The following is a 20,035-nucleotide window of genomic DNA, read 5'->3' on the forward strand; positions in this document are numbered from 1 at the left end:
TACAAATTTTCGTAGATCTAGCTTCAAAGTTGCCCTAATAGTGACATTTTTCAAGAAAACACTCCATCCCCTATTTCACCCCCTTAGGGTTGGATTTACAAAAAATGGCTTCCTAAACAATGCCTACAGTATAAAATCCACACTTTCTCCAAATTTCAAGTCTCTATCCTTAGTGGTTTGGGCTGGGCAATGTTGAATCAGTCAGGACACTGCCTTTTGTGTATTGAGATAATGAAAGCTTTAGCAGTCACCGGTCATGACTGGATGATTGGATCAAGACTACAGTTTTAAACAACATTTAAAATATAGAAATAAAAATGGAATAAATATAAAAAATAGAAATTAGTATTACACAGGGTGTTACAAAAAGGTACGGCCAAACTTTCAGGATACATTCCTCACACACAAAGAAAGAAAATATGTTATGTGGACATGTATCCGGAAACCCTTACTTTCCATGTTAGAGCTCATTTTATTACTTCTCTTCAAATCACATTAATCATGGAATTGAAACACACAGCAACAGAACGTACCAGCGTGACTTCAAACACTTTGTTACAGGAAATGTTCAAAATGTCCTCCGTTAATGAGGATACATGCATACACCCTCCGTCGCATGGAATTCCTGATGCGCTGATGCAGCCCTGGAGAATGGCGTATTGTGTCACAGCCGTCCACAATACGAGCACGAAGAGTCTCTACATTTGGTACCGGGGTTGTGTAGACAAGAGCTTTCAAATGCCCCCATAAATGAAAGTCAAGAGGGTTGAGGGGAGAGCGTGGAGGCCATGGAATAGGTCCGCCTCTACCAATCCATCGGTCACCGAATCTGTTGTTGAGAAGCGTACGAACACTTCGACTGAAATGTGCAGGAGCTCCATCGTGCATGAACCACATGTTGTGTCGTACTTGTAAAGGCACATGTTCTAGCAGCACAGATAGAGTATCCCGTATGAAATCATGATAACGTGATCCATCGAGCATAGGTGGAAGAACATGGGGCCCAATCAAGACATCACCAACAATGCCTGCCCAAACGTTCACAGAAAATCTGTGTTGATGAGGTGATTGCACAATTGCGTGCGGATTCTCGTCAGCCCACACATGTTGATTGTGAAAATTTACAATTTGATCACATTGGAATGAAGCCTCATCCGTAAAGAGAACATTTGCACTGAAATGAGGATTGACACATTGTTGGATGAACCATTCGCAGAAGTGTACCCGTGGAGGCCAATCAGCTGCTGATAGTGCCTGCACACGCTGTACATGGTACGGAAACAACTGGTTCTCCTGTAGTACTCTCCATACAGTGATGTGGTCAATATTACCTTGTACAGCAGCAACTTCTCTGACGCTGACATTAGGGTTATCGTCAACTGCACGAAGAATTGCCTCGTCCATTGCAGGTGTCCTCGTCGTTCTAGGTCTTCCCCAGTCACGAGTCATAGGCTGGAATGTTCCATGCTCCCTAAGATGCCGATCAATTGCTTTGAACGTCTTCCTGTCGCGACACCTTCGTTCTGGAAATCTGTCTCGATACAAACGTACCGCGCCACGGCTATTGCCCCATGCTAATCCATACAGCAAATGGGCATCTGCCAACTCCACATTTGTAAACATTGCACTGACTGCAAAGCCACGTTCGTGATGAACACTAACCTGTTGATGCTACGTACTGATGTGTTTGATGCTAGTACTGTAGAGCAATGAGTCGCATGTCAACACAAGTGCCGAAGTCAACATTACCTTCCTTCAATTGGGCCAACTGGCGGTGAAGCGAGGAAGTACAGTACATACTGACAAAACTAAAATGAGCTCTAACATGGAAATTAAACGTTTCCGGACACATGTCCACATAACATCTTTTCTTTATTTGTGTGTGAGGAATGTTTCCTGAAATTTTGATCATACCTTTTTGTAACACCCTGTATACAATTAACATTCAGATCTAAGATAGTCAAATGGACAACCAACTTTTTTTTTGTGGAAAGTGTCATCGCATTAGTTGACACTTGCTGAGTACGGAGTGCTACAGAAGACAAAAGGACAAAACTCCGTTGAAGTCAATGACTGCCCCAACCAGTACACTAAGAGTTAATGAACCCAGCTGTCTATGTTTCCCTTTGTACACATAGCTGAGTACCCAGAATTGCTCAGTTACTCAGTTACTTATTCATCCCAAACTTATGGTGGACGGAAAAAGGGATGAAATCTGCCTGTACAGTAACAAGAAATTTAATTTACATACATAAATAATTTAGGAGTGACGGTGATAAATCACCAAATAACGGAGGTGTTTTGCCAACAGCACACCAAAAAGACCGGAAACTTTTCAGACAAATCTTTTCTCAAGGTAGAGTACAGGTACACACAAATCTGTAGAGTTACACAGTGCCAACCGCCTACATGATGCCGTGACTGCAGTTCTGTAGCTCGAGTGGTATACAGACTGTGTCAGGTGGACTGGCCTAAGGGGAGGAGGTGGGATGTGGGAGGGAAGGCTGATTGGGAGGGGGGGGGGGGGTTGAGGCTGATGGCTTGGGGGGAGGCAGCAGTTTCAGAGGGGCAGGAGAGCATCACAGGCAGCGACACTTAATGATGGTGACGTGGGGACTGGGCTGGGCGGGGTGACTGAACAGAGGCTGCGGGTGCAGGGTGTGGCACAGTGGAGTGGCGAGTTGTTAGCGTTAACTCCTAAATTATATACCTTATACCAGGACTTTCCATTACTGTATTAATTTATTTTATTGTTTTTAGGAAGGATAAATACAAAATACAAATCATAAAGTAAAATCTTCTACAAACTCACTGTAATATAAGTTTCATTCTTCAGAAACAAGGGAATAGTCGGGACTGCCCCAGGGAAGTGTGACAGGCCCACTCTTGTTCTCTACACACATTAATGATCTGACAGATAGGGTGAGCAACAATCTGTGGCTGGTTGTTGTTGATGCTATGGTGCACGGGAAAGTATTGACATTACACGATTGTAGAAGGATACGGCATGATTTTGACACAATTTCTATTTAATGTGACGAATGGCAGCTTACTCTACATGTAGAAAAATGTAAGTTAATGCAGATGAGTAGGAAAAACAATCCCGACACGTTCAACAACTGTATTAGTGGTACGCTGCTCGATAAAGCTGTGTTATTAAATATCTAGATGTAACATTACAAAGCAAAATGAAATAGAATGAACACATAAGAATGGTAGTAGGGAAGGCAAATGGTAGACTTGTGTTTACTGGGAGAACTTAAGGAAAGTGTAGTACATCTGTAAAGGAGATCACATATAAAACACTAGTGTGACCCAATCTCGAGTACTGCTCACATGTTTGGGATCCTCACTAGGTCGGATTAAAGGAATACACAGAAACAGTTCAAAGGCGTGCTGCCGGATTTGTTACCAGTAGGTGCTGTCAACACGCGAGTGTTGTGGAGGTGCTTTGTGAACTCAAATGGGAATCCCTGGAAGGAAGGCAACTTTTTTTCAAGTGAAGCGCTATTGACAATATAAAGAACCAACATTTACAGCTCATTGCAAATGATTCTGTTGCCACCAATAAACATTTTGCATAAAGACTGTTAACATACAGCGACTGCCTCAAGGAATATTTTCTTTATTTTCAGAATAACACTCTTTTTCCATCCTTCTATCAACATAAAGATAAAATCATTGATAGGTTGTTAATTAATGTAGTCCACACCAAACAATTTTGAAACCCACCATTTATTTAAGCAAAGCTGTTACAAGAACGAAAGTTCACTCTCTTTAGAGCCCCTTCGTCTGACAACCAGCTGAAGTGTACTTACAGGTTACAGTGGCGCTCCCACTGCATGCTGCTGTTAGCAATTTGTTATCATAGTCTGCAGCCAGTAAGGTAATAGTAAAAGGTGGTTGTTGTTGTCTTCTGTCCTGAGACTGGTTTGATGCAGCTCTCCATGCTACTCTATCCTGTGCAAACTGCTTCATCTCCCAGTACCCACTGCAACCTACATCCTTCTGAATCTGCTTAGTGTATTCATCTCTTTGTCTCCCTCTATGGTTTTTACCCTCCAAGCTGCCCTCCAATATAAAATTGGTGATCCCTTGAGGCCTCAGAACATGTCCTACCAACTGAGCCCTTCTTCTAGTAAGTTGTTTCACAAATTCCTCTTCTCCCCAATTCTATTCATTACCTCCTCATTAGTTACAATGATCTACCCACCTAATCTTCAACATTCTTCTGTAGCACCACATTTCAAAAGCTTCTATTCTCTTCTTGTCAAAACTATTATCGTCCACGTTTCACTTCCATATGTGGAATCTAATTCCCTCAGCATCACCTGATTTAATTCGACGACATTCCATTATCCTCATTTTCCTTTTGTTGATGTTCGTCTCATATCCTCCTTTCAAGACACTGTCCATTCTGTTCAACTGCTCTTCCAGGTCCTTTGCTATCTCTGACAGAATTACAATGTCATCGGCAAACCTCAAAGTTTTTATATCTTCTCCAGGGATTTTAATTCCTACTCCAAATTTTTTCCTTTGTTTCCTTCACTGCTTGCTCAATATACAGATTGAATAACATCGGGGATAGGCTACAACCCTGTCTCACTCCCTTCCCAACCACTGCTTCCCTTTCATGTCCCTCGACTCATAACTGCCATCTGGTTTCTGTACAAATTGCCTTTCGCTCCTTGTGTTTGACCCCTGCCACCTTCAGAATTTGAAGGAGAGTATTCCACTCAACACTGTCAAAAGCCTTCTCTAAGTCTACCAATGCTAGAAAGGTAGATATGCCTTTCCTTAATGTATCTTCTAACTTGAGTCATAGGATCAGTATTGCCTCTGTGTTCCAACACTTCTACGGAATCCAACTGATCCTTCCTGAGGTAGGCTTCTACCAGTTTCTCCATTCGTCTGTAAAGAATTTGTATTAGTATTTTGCAGTCGTGACTTATTAAACTAATAGTTCAGTAATTTCACTGCTGTCAACACTTGCTTTCTTTGGAATTGGATTTTTACATTCTCCTTCAATTCTGAGGGTATTTCACCTGTCTCTTACATTTTGCTCACCAGATGGTAGAGTTTTGTCATGGCTGGCTCTCCCAAGGCTATCAGTAGCTCTAATGGAATGTTGTCTATTCCCAGGGCCTTTTTTTTACTTAGGTCTGTCAGTGCTCTGTCAAATCCTTCATGCACTATGACATCTCCCATTTCATCTTCAAGGTAACCAATGAGAATTGTTCAATCTTATAATCTTGGTTGTCTCAAATACTTGGCTGTTTCTTCCAAAAAGTCTTGACTTCTGGGGTTGTGGTTATGTTGCTGAACTGTCTTGGAATCTAATATCACAGCATAAATTATTGCAAGTGAAACAAGCAGCTATGGAATTTATAATTTTTTCTGCCACAAATATATGACTGTTTTTTTTCTAAATGTCGTAATTTCTGAGGTTTCTAACAACCCTACCAGAACAAAGGTCAAAATTTTAATAACGATTGTGGTGTTGCTCACGCTACTAGATACTGCATTATCGGGCAACAACAGTCATATTATGTGGCTGGTGTCATTAGAGCACAGTTAATAGTCATTTCATGTAATAATGAAAAAACTAGGCACTCATCTTTTTGTGTTTCCCACGCTGGTCTTGTCGTAAAATCATGACTCAATCGTTGAAAATCTAGGTGGTTATGATTCCAAGCTCGGATGCAAAGAGGCCTAGGTTTTATTCTGCTATATTCAAAGGTTTTGTAGATGTGCTTCTCCAACCATTTTTGGAGATTAAACCTTTCAAAGTTAGCACAATAGTGATGTAAAAAAAGCAATCAGCACTCCGAATTTAAGTTACACTCCCTTTTAATTGCTTTTATTGCAATATCACGTGACACACAAACATCACTTCACAATACAAAACATACTTGAAAACATCTTTCTCACATTTTATAAGCCAACTACAATATGTGTCTTTCCAACATGATGTCCAAGACTTGACCTTCTCAAGGTCCGACTCTCCAACAAGTTAACAACTAACTAACTAATAATCGCTTATGCACCCAAAAATCAGAGTTACAAGTATGTCAAAGATCATAGTGACAAAAGAAAGAATACACATAAGAATAATATCATTGCAATATAAACATATCAATGTATCAAAAGTGAAATCAAATTTGAATGTTGTCTCAGAAATGTGTTAAGTAGTTAACAGAAATACGGTAGAATATTACTGGTACCGAGAGGTTCAGATGAGGTGCCGTAATGGTTACGTAATTCAAGTACCATTACAGGTTGTAGTTACGTTTGACATCTAATAGCCCGGCTTAATTTGCTGCGAATTAAACAAAACACAAGCTAACTTCATTTACAAATTATAGGACAAACGAGCAATGCGACTGCCAACCCACATCCAAAACTTTATTTGTCATGTTTACTTTCCATCATTCGTCACACAAACTGTTACCAGTAGCAGCACGCAACACAAAAGCAGCGGTATGTTGTAAGTTCACTTTTACCTGACATGCACAATGGGAAGAGAAATTACATCTGCCTTTGCATTTTTCAAACAATGGAAAATCCAGGATGGAATGTAACAAATGAAAATAATCAACCTTTGGCAAAATAAAGTAATTGCACAGATAAAAAAAATCTACTCACCAAGTAGCGGCAGGAGTAAATACAGACACAAAAGGTTAGGTTTAACTTATGCAAGCTTTTGGAGCCAGTGGCTCCTTTTTCTGGCAGAAGAACTGAAGGGGAAGGAAGAGAGGTGAAGGAAAAGGTCTGGACAGGTTTAGGAAAAGGGGTACAGTTTGGAGAAGTTACCCAGAACCCCACGTCAGGGGAGACATACCATCCAGTAATGACACAACTGAATTAATATAGGCAAAGAAATCATCCCTACCATTTTCAGAGATGTCACCCTCCCTACATTTGTCTCAAAGGATTTAGTGGAAAAACAGAAAATCATAGTAGGAGTCCAAGGTTTCATCACTGTGGCACCCGACTCAATTCTTTCTGCCCCCTACACTTTTATTTCATTATACATGAAGTTGTTGAAACTAGTTTTCAAGTTGTAGGAGCTATTGGTAAAAAGTCAGAATTTTATAAGCAGGCTGGTTAAAAACTTATCAGCCTAATTTTTTGTGTGTATTGATAATGCAAACAGCTGCGTGTGCGCATGTACTTTGCAACAGAGAAAAATTTCAGATCACAGAACTGCCTACTGGCAATTCTGAATAATGTAGTGTACCCTACTAGAAATGTTATAGTTGCAAAACTTAGTCAGTTCTGCTAGTTTGACACTAGCATGAATATTTATAGAGTTATACTAGTTTCAGACCAATGTCACATTCCAGTACTGCAGTTTTCTTGTCACGTGATACTTCGTTGACCTAATAGCAGTGATCTTGTGTGGTTATACAAAAACTCCTTTTAAAATAATGAAGTTTGTACTGCACAATGACCACAACCAGTATTTTTATTAGTGAAGTAGTTAGTCAATTAGGGTACCTGTATATCACCTATTTCCATTTTTTGAACAAACTGGACACAAAATAAATTACACATCACAACAGGCATTTAACATTTTACATCTCAGTTACTAAATGCTTGGAAAAGTGAAAATGTATACTAACTATGGCCTATTAGAGTAAAATTTCAGTGTTAATGCTGGTACAAAGTTACACTATCATTCAGGGCAATTTTAGATTGGTCTTAAAAAACAAAGAAGTTTTCCTATGTCTAATGCTCTTGGCAAATTTACATCATGCCAGAAGGACATCAGATGTTAATAAGAAGTAAAAACAAACGGTGTTAATACAATAGTGCAGGTTTACTTTGAAATTTCAGGATATTGGTATCGACCTGGCACTGTTCCAGTTAAATCACTGTTGCCAGAAGCTCCTTTCATAGACAACATAATTAAAGGATAATCACAAGCCTATGAAATTGTAGGAAGTTAGGAAGTGAACAGAAATATTAACTAGAAATCAGAGAGGTAATAAGACTACTACTTTTAGTTTAAAATAATGCAAATAGGTGGGGCAGCACCCATTTGAAACAAAAGCGGTATTTGGTACAAAGATACCCTGACTGGTAAAAAGTTGCCTTGACTGACTGTCATTAGTTAATTAGTTTCATGTTCCATGGATCAATTGCACAATTAACTGTGATGATGTGGAATGAGTGATTTTATGTACACCCTACAAACTAACTTTTAGCTATTGCTACATGCTGAACATTTATTGAAGGGTTTTCATTAGTAATTCCTACCTACCACCTTTTACACATTACAATAGAAATTCTTCTATGGAATAGGAGGAGTTGTCAAGGAGGAACTTTCTAAGTTTGTTTTCAAATTTTACTTTGCTGTCAATCATACATGTTATATCACTGGGTAAGAGAGAAAAAATTTTAGTTGCAGCACTGTGCAACCCTCTTTGTGCTAAAGACAACCTTAATGTGGAATAATGAAATTTTTCCTTCTGGTATTATAATTACATACAGCATTGTTCCTTTTGAACTGCATTGGATTATTTACAACAAACTTCATGGGGGACTGAAACAGTAGTCAGAATGTCCAACACCTTAAACAGATGTCTACAGCATGACTGCGGGTGTGCACTACATATTACCCTTATAACACTTTTTTTGAGAAACCATGTCTTTCTTAAAGATGCATCACCCCAGAAAATTATTCCATATGACATTACTATTGCCCCCCCCCCCCTCCAAGATTTGGAATGATTCTAAGTGCAAATTTGGTTGCACTGAGTTGTTTTAGGAGTAATGACATTTACCTCCAGATCAGGATAGTCATGCTGCAGGAGTTTGCCCTTGTGAGTTCCGGGGAGCACGTACAAACAGCCGTTCCTGGTAGTCACCCTCTCCATGGCTGTCCACGCTGCCACTATGCGATCAGCTGGCCTAAAGGGAAAGTAATGGAGGTCCTGTAACAGAAAACTGAAGTCTGAAGTTCACAGAAGAGACAGGACAAAGGAGTGAATTAGTAAACTGTAATTGTGGAAGTAAGACATGTCAATTACAAGTCACTTTATTATTACAAGATTTGGATGAGAGACACAGAGATGAGGCTGGAGACAGAAATGAAATGAGAAATAAAGGAAATGGAAGGTGGACGAGGAGTGTGGATGGGGATGAACTGGGGTGAAGTGGGAACAAGAAAACTTCGAAACATTTTACTCACCTGATGTGCAGGGTGTACAGAGGTAGCCTTCCCTGAGTCTGGAGGTTTATTTATAAGCATTGTGTGCATTGCCTTTATGTTGGGTCCAGTAAAGCACTCAACGTAGTCAAGCAGCTGCAATAAATGTTACAGTAATATTATAATAATTTTAAGAATTTTAATGGAGATGTTACTTATGTAGACTAATAAAAGTGCCACTTTAAAATTATTATTATTTTTAATTTTTTTTTTTTGTTTTTTTTTTGGCTGCGTTATTTATCCTGGAAAGGCAATGAACATTAAGTCCTCTCTTACATCTAATGACAATGACTGTGGGCATAACATGGGTTCACGAGTAATGAAGAAAGTGGTGAAGTTGACAAATGAAATTAGAAAGAAATGCAATTCCAAGAAGATTTGAGAATTTGCTTCACCATTTGACAGGGAGAAATGGTCATATATGTTAATTTTTTTACTGAAGAGTTTTGAGGCTGACAAAAGTAAGTGATTCAGTAGTTTCTTAAACGCAACAGGACATTGAATTCCACAGACGGTGCAGGGTAACCTGTTCCAGAGGTAGACAGCACCAGTGGGGAAGGAATTTCTGTATGTTTCTATTTTACAGATAGATACAGTTGGATATTAGATAAGAGAGGCCTTATGTTGTAATTATGATGATTTGCTAGGAACTTAATCTGTTATGGAAGGTACTGTGGTGCACACACACTGAGGACTTGAAGAGGTAGACACAGCATATGGCTGTCAAGTAAGTTTTCTAACCACATCATCCTAACTTGGTGTATGGAGCATCGATGTGGTCATACAGACAGATGTTGCAGATATAAGCCCACACAGGTCCACGTTTTCACTTTTAGTCCTAACTGCCTAGGGATTTTATTGCTCAACGCAATAGCACAGGCTCCACCAAATTAATGATTGCACAAATTTATGTTTAACATCCTTTGGAATGTAGAGGTAATGTTAATGATTTCACTCATTTTATGTAGCAGAAACCAGTAATAAACAAATACTCTAACTAAGAAGTAGTCAACAAAAGCAACAGAAAATAATACTAAAGCATCAAAGGTACAGAAAATTAAAATACTTTACAAAAGAATAATGTAGAATCACAAGCAACATCAACAACTATGTTGCCTGTCTTCAACAAAGTATGTTAATGTTTTCAACTGTCATTTTTTAAATACAGAACAGCAAATTTTCAATATCTCCTTTTCATGTGATTGACTAAAATGTAAAAAAATCAACACACTGTCAGAGTACAGCATGTGTAACACATGGTGCTGTGATTACTTCTGACAATGCTAACACACTCAGTCCCAAAACTTAATAAGCTCTCCCCCATTGTTCCTACATGTTACCTGTAAAACCTTTATTAGAGCAAAAGCTACATGTCGTATATCACCATTTAGATTTAAGGCCAATGATTAATCATAACTAGAACAGCCATTGAAGAACATTATTATAAGTAAAGGAAACTTTTGTTTTGGATTTGTACATCAGCATTGGACACACACTGTGTATAATGAACTCCTGAAAAGGACTGCAAACAGCATAGTTGGCACATCACTTTGCACAAAGTAATGCGGGTAAACTAGAAGATGCATAGGGTGGCCACATTTCTCACATTATGAAGATCCATTACACACCATAGTTGGTGTATACAGTGATAACATTAGAAACAGTTAAAATATCTGAGATGTATGGTCTTATTATAAGGTAGATGAAACCTGCTGTGTTTTGCTTTAGCAATGCTGGAGAGTTGAAAATTCAGTATCAGTGCAAGTGTCTTTTTCCAATTAACTGTACACTCTCTTCAAAATCTTTTTAACTTCCCTTTCCCCCACTTATTTTAGCTCCTTTACATCTATATTCATCAAATCTCTGCATGAGACACCATCCCTGATGGAATTAAGGGTGCTGTGCAATTTTACTAAGTCACTACAAACTTTAGACTTCTGGGTCTGTTTGACTAGCCTCAGTGTAGCCATTTCAACCAAAGAAGTGCAAATCCTTCAAGTACTTAACAGATTTCAGCATAAGCATACCTACTATATGTAGATAGTGTTTTTAATACAAAATATTGTCAACTTTTTCTAAATTCCTTCGCCTTAAAAAATTATTATAAGTAAAACATTCTGTGACACACAAAGTATCCTTTTACAGAAATGTATCGTTCTTTGAGCTGACGTAGTTGTTGTCCTATCCAAAGCCCCACTTGTTGACATCAGTGCCACGCCTGCTAGGAGAATTTTTTATCGAAGGAACAGAAACCACAGTATCCTGTAAGTAGGTACGAAAGCCAAGGTCAAAACGGGGGCCCATGCATTATCCAGAAAATCCTAGTATACTTGGCGTGTGGCAGGTTCCCATTAATGAGTATTCTATCTCAACAGCTACGTACACAATAGGTACATTCTCCACCTTCAGGAGTTTTGAAGTTTGCACCATCCTCGCATCCGCAACACTGTGTGATAATTTCTAAAGCACACCCAGTGCTTACTTTAACAAGCAGCATCCTCTTCCATTCAAATATCGATTCCATTGCAAGAGCAACTTTCAGTAAACAACTGGAAGAAATGAGGACAGATCTGTCATTTTATCAGGTCGCATTTCAATAAATGCATCCTCGGTTTTTATGTTGGATCATCAGTTAAGTAAACCACGTAACCATTTCGACAGCTACCATTCCTTCCACACTAAAAATACCTCTTATACAGGCTTTCCATCCATGGATGGCATATCTGCAGTGATGAGAACTCCCTTGCTCAGTATGCTGAAGGTCTCCCAAGTGTCTTCCCAGACAAGCACTACTCCCCCCCCCCCCCCCCCAATCTACTCTGCAAAATTATTTTCTGTGCTATATCCTCACACACATCAACACATCAATCCATCCACCAACTACAACCCAAGAATCAGTTACCAAATAGTGCTCCCCTCATCTCCCATCACCCTCGAGTGGAACAACTGAACCAAATCCTTTGCCAGTCTCAGTCCATCCCTATGCCACTCTCACTCCCAACCCCTTGCCACAGTGATTCATATCCCAGTGAAAGATCAAAATACAAGACCCACCCAGTCCACACACCCAGCACTTCTGCCATGTCACATACCAACTCTGCCGCACACATTGCATAGCTTTTTATGGCAATATGACTACCAACAAGCTGTCCACCACAATGACTGACCACCACCAAACTGTTGCCAAGAACAAAGTTGACCACCCAGTGGCCCAACATGAACCTGGGCACATTCTCTATTTCAGTGGCTCCTTCATCACCTGGGCCCTTCCCTCCATTACCAGCTTTTCTGAACTACACAGATGGGAATAACTCATGCAACACACTCTTCATGCACCCAATCATCCCAGCCTCAATCTCCGAGAACTCACTGTCCCAACGTCTTCCACCCAACAGTTCCCCTTCCCTTCATCCTGTCATCCCCTCCCAATTCATGTCCCTACGTCACCTTCAGCATAAACCACTCTCCATCAACTCTGAGGGTCAAGCATCAGAGATCTAGCCTGTCTAATTATCATGCCTCCCTCCCTCCCGCTTTCCTAGACAGTAAACTGGATCCCTCCTTCAGAGCTGCCAGCCACCTTCTTCCTTCTTCCTACCCCACACCTCACCCTCTCCCTCTACCCGCCTCACCCAACACAAAAACTGCTCCACCACAGTGTGCAATCCTTGCACTGTGCACCCAGCCAGATATGTAGGGGCACAAGTTTCTTTCTTTTTCCTTTTTTCCTTTGTGTGGGCGTGTTCTTCTTAAAGTACAGACTCTTTTGACAATTTGGTAGGTTAAATTTTGCTTACTTTTATCCATAGTGCTTTTTATGCAGGAGTGAGCGTGTCAAGTTGGTAAAATATAACGTAAAATATCCTCTTTCAGTGAGAAAATCTTTACATCTGCAAACAGTTCATAGAATGACTTTCAGGCCATTTCTTTGCCGGTCCATTCTCAAACAGCATTTGTGAAGAACACTGAACTATTTCTGTGCAAGCTCTAAATTTTATCACAAGGGTCATTTCTCCTTGTGTATGGGAAGCCAACACAATATTTATTCACTCTGAGAAGAAAGTTGGTGATTGAAATGTTCTGAACATATTTTGCCACAGTTAAAAACACTGTTTTAATGTGTCCTACCACACCTTGTTAATCATATCTTTGAGACTCCCACCTCATCTCTTCAGTATAGTACAAAACTAGCCACCCTTCTTTGAAATTTTTAATGTCCTCTATCAGTCATATGGGTTAAGGATCCTACACTGCACAGCAATATTCCAGAAGAAGACAAATACGCAAAATATAAATACAGGCAGTATCTTTAGTATGTTTGCTGCAGCTTCCAGGCCTCACATGCAAAATGTTGTAATTCGGATCTTGTTAGAAACTCTGAAATTTTTATAGAAATGACTTTTGGTCATTATGTTTACTCCCTTAATTGCCTTAAAGTAATTATTTTATTTCTATTCCTGTGACACACCATCTTAACTACAGAATTAACTTTTACAACTGCCCTCATTTTTTTTCTTCCTACAATTTGTTTTCCATCAGGAATCTCTGGGCATGTGAATTTAATTCTTTTTATTTATCTATCATAATATTTAAACATCTGAAACTGCTGTTTTATCAGTTAAAAAACAATGGATGATGTAACCTACTTATATCGACTATACAATGTAATCAAAAATCCACTTTTTGTTACAAGATGTACAATTTTTTTTTTTTTTTTAATGGTAATCACCATACAAACATTTAAAATGCAAATCGTTATTGCACAATGGACAAAGTACCACAGACAAAGATTTAAATGGAAGAAGGGATTATAAATAAAATGAAATCCCAGCAAACTGAGAAATGGGAATAATGAATGCAATAACATGGACAAATATACAGAATGATAAAAGGGAAGAAATTTGTTCCAGTACTATACTATTAGCACGTGTAATCAAACAGTGTGCAATACATGTGCCTCCACAGCTGGTACAGAGCGGTCACCTCACAACGTGGACAGACGGCGCAACAAGCACTGTGCCGTGTGCCCAACAGCCCAACATAAGTCCGGTGCACCACAGGCCGTCGGCCTTGTATGCACACCTAAGGGACTGTATATTGACGTGTTCTATAGTTAGAAGACTTTGAGATTATGTGGAATCAGAATAAAACTTGGTTGGCATTCTGATAAACTGTCTGCTCTCACCGACCAGCAGCAGACTCTCTCTATGGCACTAAACAAATGGGCAGCCTCAATGATGAAACCCTCACTGTTTCCTCTGTATGACAATTTATGATGCATATCAAAAATGCCTTCGGCAACATTTTCAAGCAATTGGAGTGCATAAGCTTTATTTCTGTCATGGATTTCTCCTCGTATTTATCACCTTTTGTGTCAGCTAGCTAGATGCTCTTCAGGAACCTGCCAGTCTCTCTTTTGAAGAAATGTGTCAGGTGCTCTCTACTTACCATTGCAAATGGACTCAGAGTAACGATGCTCGCTTCGAGTACTACCATTGTCAAAATAGCAAGGATAAATCCCATCTACCTAGTTCAGAGAACCAGTTGGTAGAGGAAAGAATGCAGATGGTCCCGGTCCTGAAGCAACCGTTGAAATTGAGAACTTTATGCTTAGCTGCACAAGTCCCTCTGGGTGGTCAACTTTTTCTTTGGCAACAGTCTGGTGATGGCCGTTGATCCTAGTGGACAGCTGGTTGGTAGTCATACCAACATAAAAAGCTGTACAGGTTCTGCAGCAGAGTTGGTATCACATGGCTGCCTTCACAGGTGGCTCAGCCTATGATGGGGTAGGATGAGCCTGTGACAGGGCTGGAGTACGAAGTGCTGGGTGTGTGGATTCGGCAGGTCTTGCACTTGGATCTTCAACAGGGATATGACCCCTGTGGTAAGGGTTTGGGAATGGGAGAGACACAGGGGTGGACTAGGACACTGTATAAGTTGAATGGGGGATGGAACACCATTTTAGGAGGAGAGGAAAGGATCTTGGGTAGGATGTCACTGATTTCAGGAATTCTGTGGAGCATGTAGAAGATGGCCATGCAGTGTGATTTTGGAGTGAGGAGGGAGATGGACTTGAGGAAAGGTCCTGGGAAGACCTTTTTGATTTCAGTCCAGACTGGATGTTATAATGGTCTTCCAAAACGGGATCACTATGGCAGACCTTGTAACTGGAGGGGTCAGACAGTTGGCAGAGGCTTTCTGCCAGGAAGTCACTGCAACTCATCATGACAGTGGTGGAACTTTTGTCTGTGGGGAGAATGATTAGGTCAGGACCTGCTTTCAGGTTCTGTATTGCTGTCCTTTTTTCTGATGTAATGTTAGTGTTGTTACGAAGGGACCTGGGGACAGATAGTGTGGCCAAGTTGGGGGGTACAGAATTCCTGGAAGGTGACAAAGTCACAACTGGATAGTGGTATGAACTGGGAAATACATGGTTCAATGTTAGGATTAGGTTGGCTTTGGTTGGAGGGACTGGTTGCAAAGAACTGTTTCCACTGCAAGGATCAGGGGAAGGAGAGGAGACAAGTTCTGTCATAGAGATCTCATAAGTTCAACATAACTTCCAATCCCTAAGGAAATCCATAGGCTCTTCCTAAAACCTATCGCAGTAAGTCCACCTCCATCCTCACAACCTCATCCCAATGACACCCCCCCCCCCCTCCACACACACACACACACACACACACACACACACACACACACAAATTCTGGATGCCACACTGCAGCTAGCTATTGTTCTCCCACTTCAAGAATGTCCGCTCTTGTTGACTAACACATCCAACCAATAGCACAAAAGCTAGCCTAACACATCAAAGATACACTACTGACCATTAAAATTGCTACACCAAGAAGAAATGCAGACGATAAACAGGTATTCATTGGACAAATATATTATACTGGAACTGATATGTGATTACATTTTCACGCAATTTGGGAGCATAAATCCTGAGAACTCAGTACCCAGAACAACCACCTCTGGCCGTAATAACAGCCTTGATATGCCTGGGCACTGAGTCAAACAGAGCTTGGATGGCGTGTACAGGTACAGCTGCCCATGCAGCTTCAACACAATACCACATTTCACCAAGAGTAGTGACTAGCATATTGTGACGAGCCAGTTGCTCGGTCACCATTGACCAGACGTTGTCATTGGTGAGAGATCTGGAGAATGTGCTGGCCAGGGCAACAGTCAAACATTTCCTGTATCCAGAAAGGTCTGTACAGGACCTGCAACATGCAGTCGTGCATTATCCTGCTGAAATGTAGGGTTTCGCAGGGATCGAATGAAGGGTAGGGCCACGGGTCGTAACACATCTGAAATGTAACGTCCACTGTTCAAAGTGCTGTCAATGCGATCAAGAAGTGACCGAGACGTGTAATCAATGGCACCCCATACCATCACGGCGGATGATACACCAGTATGGCGATGACAAACACACGCTTCCAATGTGCGTTCACCGCAATGTCACCAAACACGGATACGACCATCATGATGCTGTATACAGAACCTGGATTCATCCGAAAAAATGACGTTTTGCCATTCGTGCACCCAGGTTCGTCGTTGAGTACATCATCACAGGCACTCCTGTCTGTGACGCAGCGTCAAGGGTAACCGCAGCCACAGTCTCCGAGCTGATAGTCCATGCTGCTGCAAACGTCGTCAAACCATTCGTGCAGATGGTTGTTGTCTTGCAAACGTCCCCATCTGTTGACTCAGGGATTGAGACGTGGCTGCATGATCCGTTACAGCCATGCGGATAAGATGCCTGTCATCTCGACTGCGAGTGAAACGAGGCCATTGGGATCCAGCAAGGCGTTCCGTATTACCCTCCTGAACTCACCGATTCCACATTCTCCTAACAGTAATTGGATCTCGACCAATGTGAGCAGCAATGTCGCGATACGATAAAGCACACTCACGATAGGCTACAATACGACCTTTATCAAAGTCGGAAATGTGATGGTACACATTTCTCCTCCTTACACAAGGCATCACAACAACGTTTCCCCAGGCAACGCTGGTCAACTGCTGTTTGTGTATGAGAAATCGATTGGAAACTTTCCTCATGTCAGCACATTGTAGGTGTCGCCACGGGCGCCAACTTTGTGTGAATGCTCTGAAAAGCTAATCATTTGCATATCACAGCATCTTCTTCCTGTCCATTAAATTTCACGTCTGTAGCACGTCATCTTCATGGTGTAGTAATTTCAATGGTCAGTAGTGTAATAACCACTTCCTTCAACAACTCTACACCATCCCCTCCCTTTTACCTGCTGGATCCACACCCGTAACTGTTGATGCCACCTCCTTACATGCCAACATCTCTCATGCCATTGGGCTTGCTGCTATTGAACTCTATCTCTTCTAGTCACCTTCAGACTCTAAATTCACTACCTCATTCCTCATACACCTTACCAACTATACCCTACCACACAACTAATTTCCTCTGAAGGGAAGGTATACAAACAAATCTGTGGCACAGCCCCATGGGTACCCACATGGCACCCTTCTATGTCAGCCTGTTTATGGGCCATCTAGAGGAAACCTTCCTTGCCTCCCACAACTCCCTACACCGAGTCTGGTTCAGGTTCACTGATGATATCTTCATTATCTGGAGTCAAGAGCCAAGACACCCTCACCTCATTCCTTCACAACCTCAACATCTCTCCCATCTGTTTCAGCCAGGCCTCTTCAACTCAATGTGGTACCCTCCTGGACGTTGGCCTCAACCTCTCTGACAGTTCCATCCGTAACTTTGTCCACATTAAATCTACTAATCAACAGTACCTGTACTTCAACAGCTGCTGTCCCTTCCACACCAAAAAATCCCTCCCACACCCTGGCTACCTGTGCACCATGAATCTGCAGTGATGAAAACTAATTTTCTCAGTATGCTGAAGGTCTCACAATGGCCACCACAGACAGACACTACCCCCAAATCTAGTCCACAAACAGATTTCCCATGCCACATCCTCATATGCCCCCAATCCTCCCACTACCCTCCAAGAATCAAATACAAAGTAGGCCCCTCTTGTGATCCAAAATCACCCTGGACTGCAACAAAAGAACCATACATTTTGATAGGTCTTTGATTATCTATCATTGTGCCCTGAAATGAGAGACATTATCCAGCATCCTCCCCCCCCCCCCCTCCCCCCCCCAAGTGGTTTTCCACTGCCCATCCAATGTTCACAACATCTTAGTTCATCCCTATACTACTCTCACTCCCAACCCGTTGCTACAGTAATCATCCCTTTGGAAGACCAAGATGAAAGACCTGCCCAATCCATGCACTCAGCACTTTCGCCATGTCATATACCATCCGATGCAAACATTGCACAGTTTTTTATGTCAGTATGATCAGCTGATGACAAGGATGAATGACCATAATCAAACTGTTGCCAAGGACCAAGTTGACCACCCAGTAGTACAGGGTGATTCAAAAAGAATACCACAACTTTAAAAATGTGTATTTAATGAAAGAAACATAATAGAACCTTCTGTTATACATCATTACAAAGAGTATTTAAAAAGGTTTTTTTTTTTCACTCAAAAACAAGTTCAGAGATGTTCAATATGGCCCCCTCCAGACACACGAGCAATATCAACCCGATACTCCAACTCGTTCCACACTCTCTGTAGCATATCAGGCGTAACAACAGTTTGGATAGCTGCTGTTATTTCTCGTTTCAAATCATCAATGGTGGCTGGGAGAGGTGGCCGAAACACCATATCCTTAACATACCCCCATAAAAAAAAATCGCAGGGGGTAAGATCAGGGCTTCTTGGAGGCCAGTGATGAAGTGCTCTGTCACGGGCTGCCTCGGGTAGTTTGGTTTTCAGCCTAGTCAACAGCGCCTCAAGCGAACAAATGTACAACTAAATGAAACTTTATAGCTCCCTTAATTCGCCGACAGATAGTGCTTAGCTCTGCCTTTTGTCGTTGCAGAGTTTTAAATTCCTAAAGTTGTGGTATTCTTTTTGAATCACCCTGTATAATGTGCAGCTGAGAGTAATATGCTCATTTTCAATGACTGCTTCACAACCTAGACCACCTGTATCCTCTCCTCCACCACCAGCTCCTCTGAAGTGCACAGGTGTTAGATATCCTTGCAACACATACTTCGCTCCCAGGTCATCCTTGCCCCCATCTCCTGTAACCCACAACCTCCACGCAACTGTTTCCCCTACCTCTGCCCTTCACCCCCCTCGCAATTCACTTCGCCTTCAGCATGTGGTGCTCGCCATCGGTTCTGACAACTGGGCATCACACATCTTGTCCATGCACCTGCTACCCCTCCATCCCGCATTCCTAGCCTGCTAACTGGCTGCCTCCCTCCAAGCCATCCACCTCCAAAATCTTGTCCTGCTTCCTGCCTCACACCTCTCTCTCCCCCCCCTACCCACCTCACACTAGTCCACCTGGCGATCTGCAACTCCGGCAGTGCTATGTGTGCATACTCTAACTCTAAAAAGTTTTCTTTCATCTGACTGTTGATGAAGGTCTCCTTTACTCCCAAAGTATTTACATTCTACCACAACTTTTCTATAAAATTTCATCAGATAGTGTAAGGTCATCCTTGACAAACTGCATGATATTCCCCTGAAAAGTCTGCCTGATACACCCACCCTTTAGCACTTCTGCCCCACCATTTGTAAATCTCACAATATCAAATACAGAGCAATGTTTGAAACCATATGTGCTGTAGACAAACATGTTTTTATCGGACAGATACTGTCTGAGTAATAACTCCTAAGAACCGTCCACCTTGGAGAAACCCAGTACCCACTTGCTGGGCAGCTCTGCAGCATGACTGAAG

General features: G+C 41.4%; 1 protein-coding gene across 2 annotated transcripts in view; it reads right to left on the reverse strand.

Moving 5' to 3' along the window:
* The window catches only part of LOC126417668 (phytanoyl-CoA dioxygenase, peroxisomal-like), a 71,504-nt gene that overhangs the window by 20,205 nt on the left and 31,264 nt on the right, over nt 1-20,035 (reverse strand). For both annotated transcript variants that reach the window (XM_050085138.1, XM_050085137.1), the window contains exons 5-6: nt 9,197-9,310; nt 8,790-8,939 (exon numbers count right to left, since the gene is read on the reverse strand). In XM_050085138.1, coding sequence (XP_049941095.1) covers nt 8,790-8,939; nt 9,197-9,310 — 264 coding nt within the window. The remainder of the gene's footprint in view (nt 1-8,789; nt 8,940-9,196; nt 9,311-20,035) is intronic.

The sequence above is a fragment of the Schistocerca serialis genome, chromosome 1 (genome assembly GCF_023864345.2).
Source record: "Schistocerca serialis cubense isolate TAMUIC-IGC-003099 chromosome 1, iqSchSeri2.2, whole genome shotgun sequence".
In the NCBI taxonomy this organism is placed as follows: Eukaryota; Metazoa; Arthropoda; class Insecta; order Orthoptera; family Acrididae; genus Schistocerca; species Schistocerca serialis.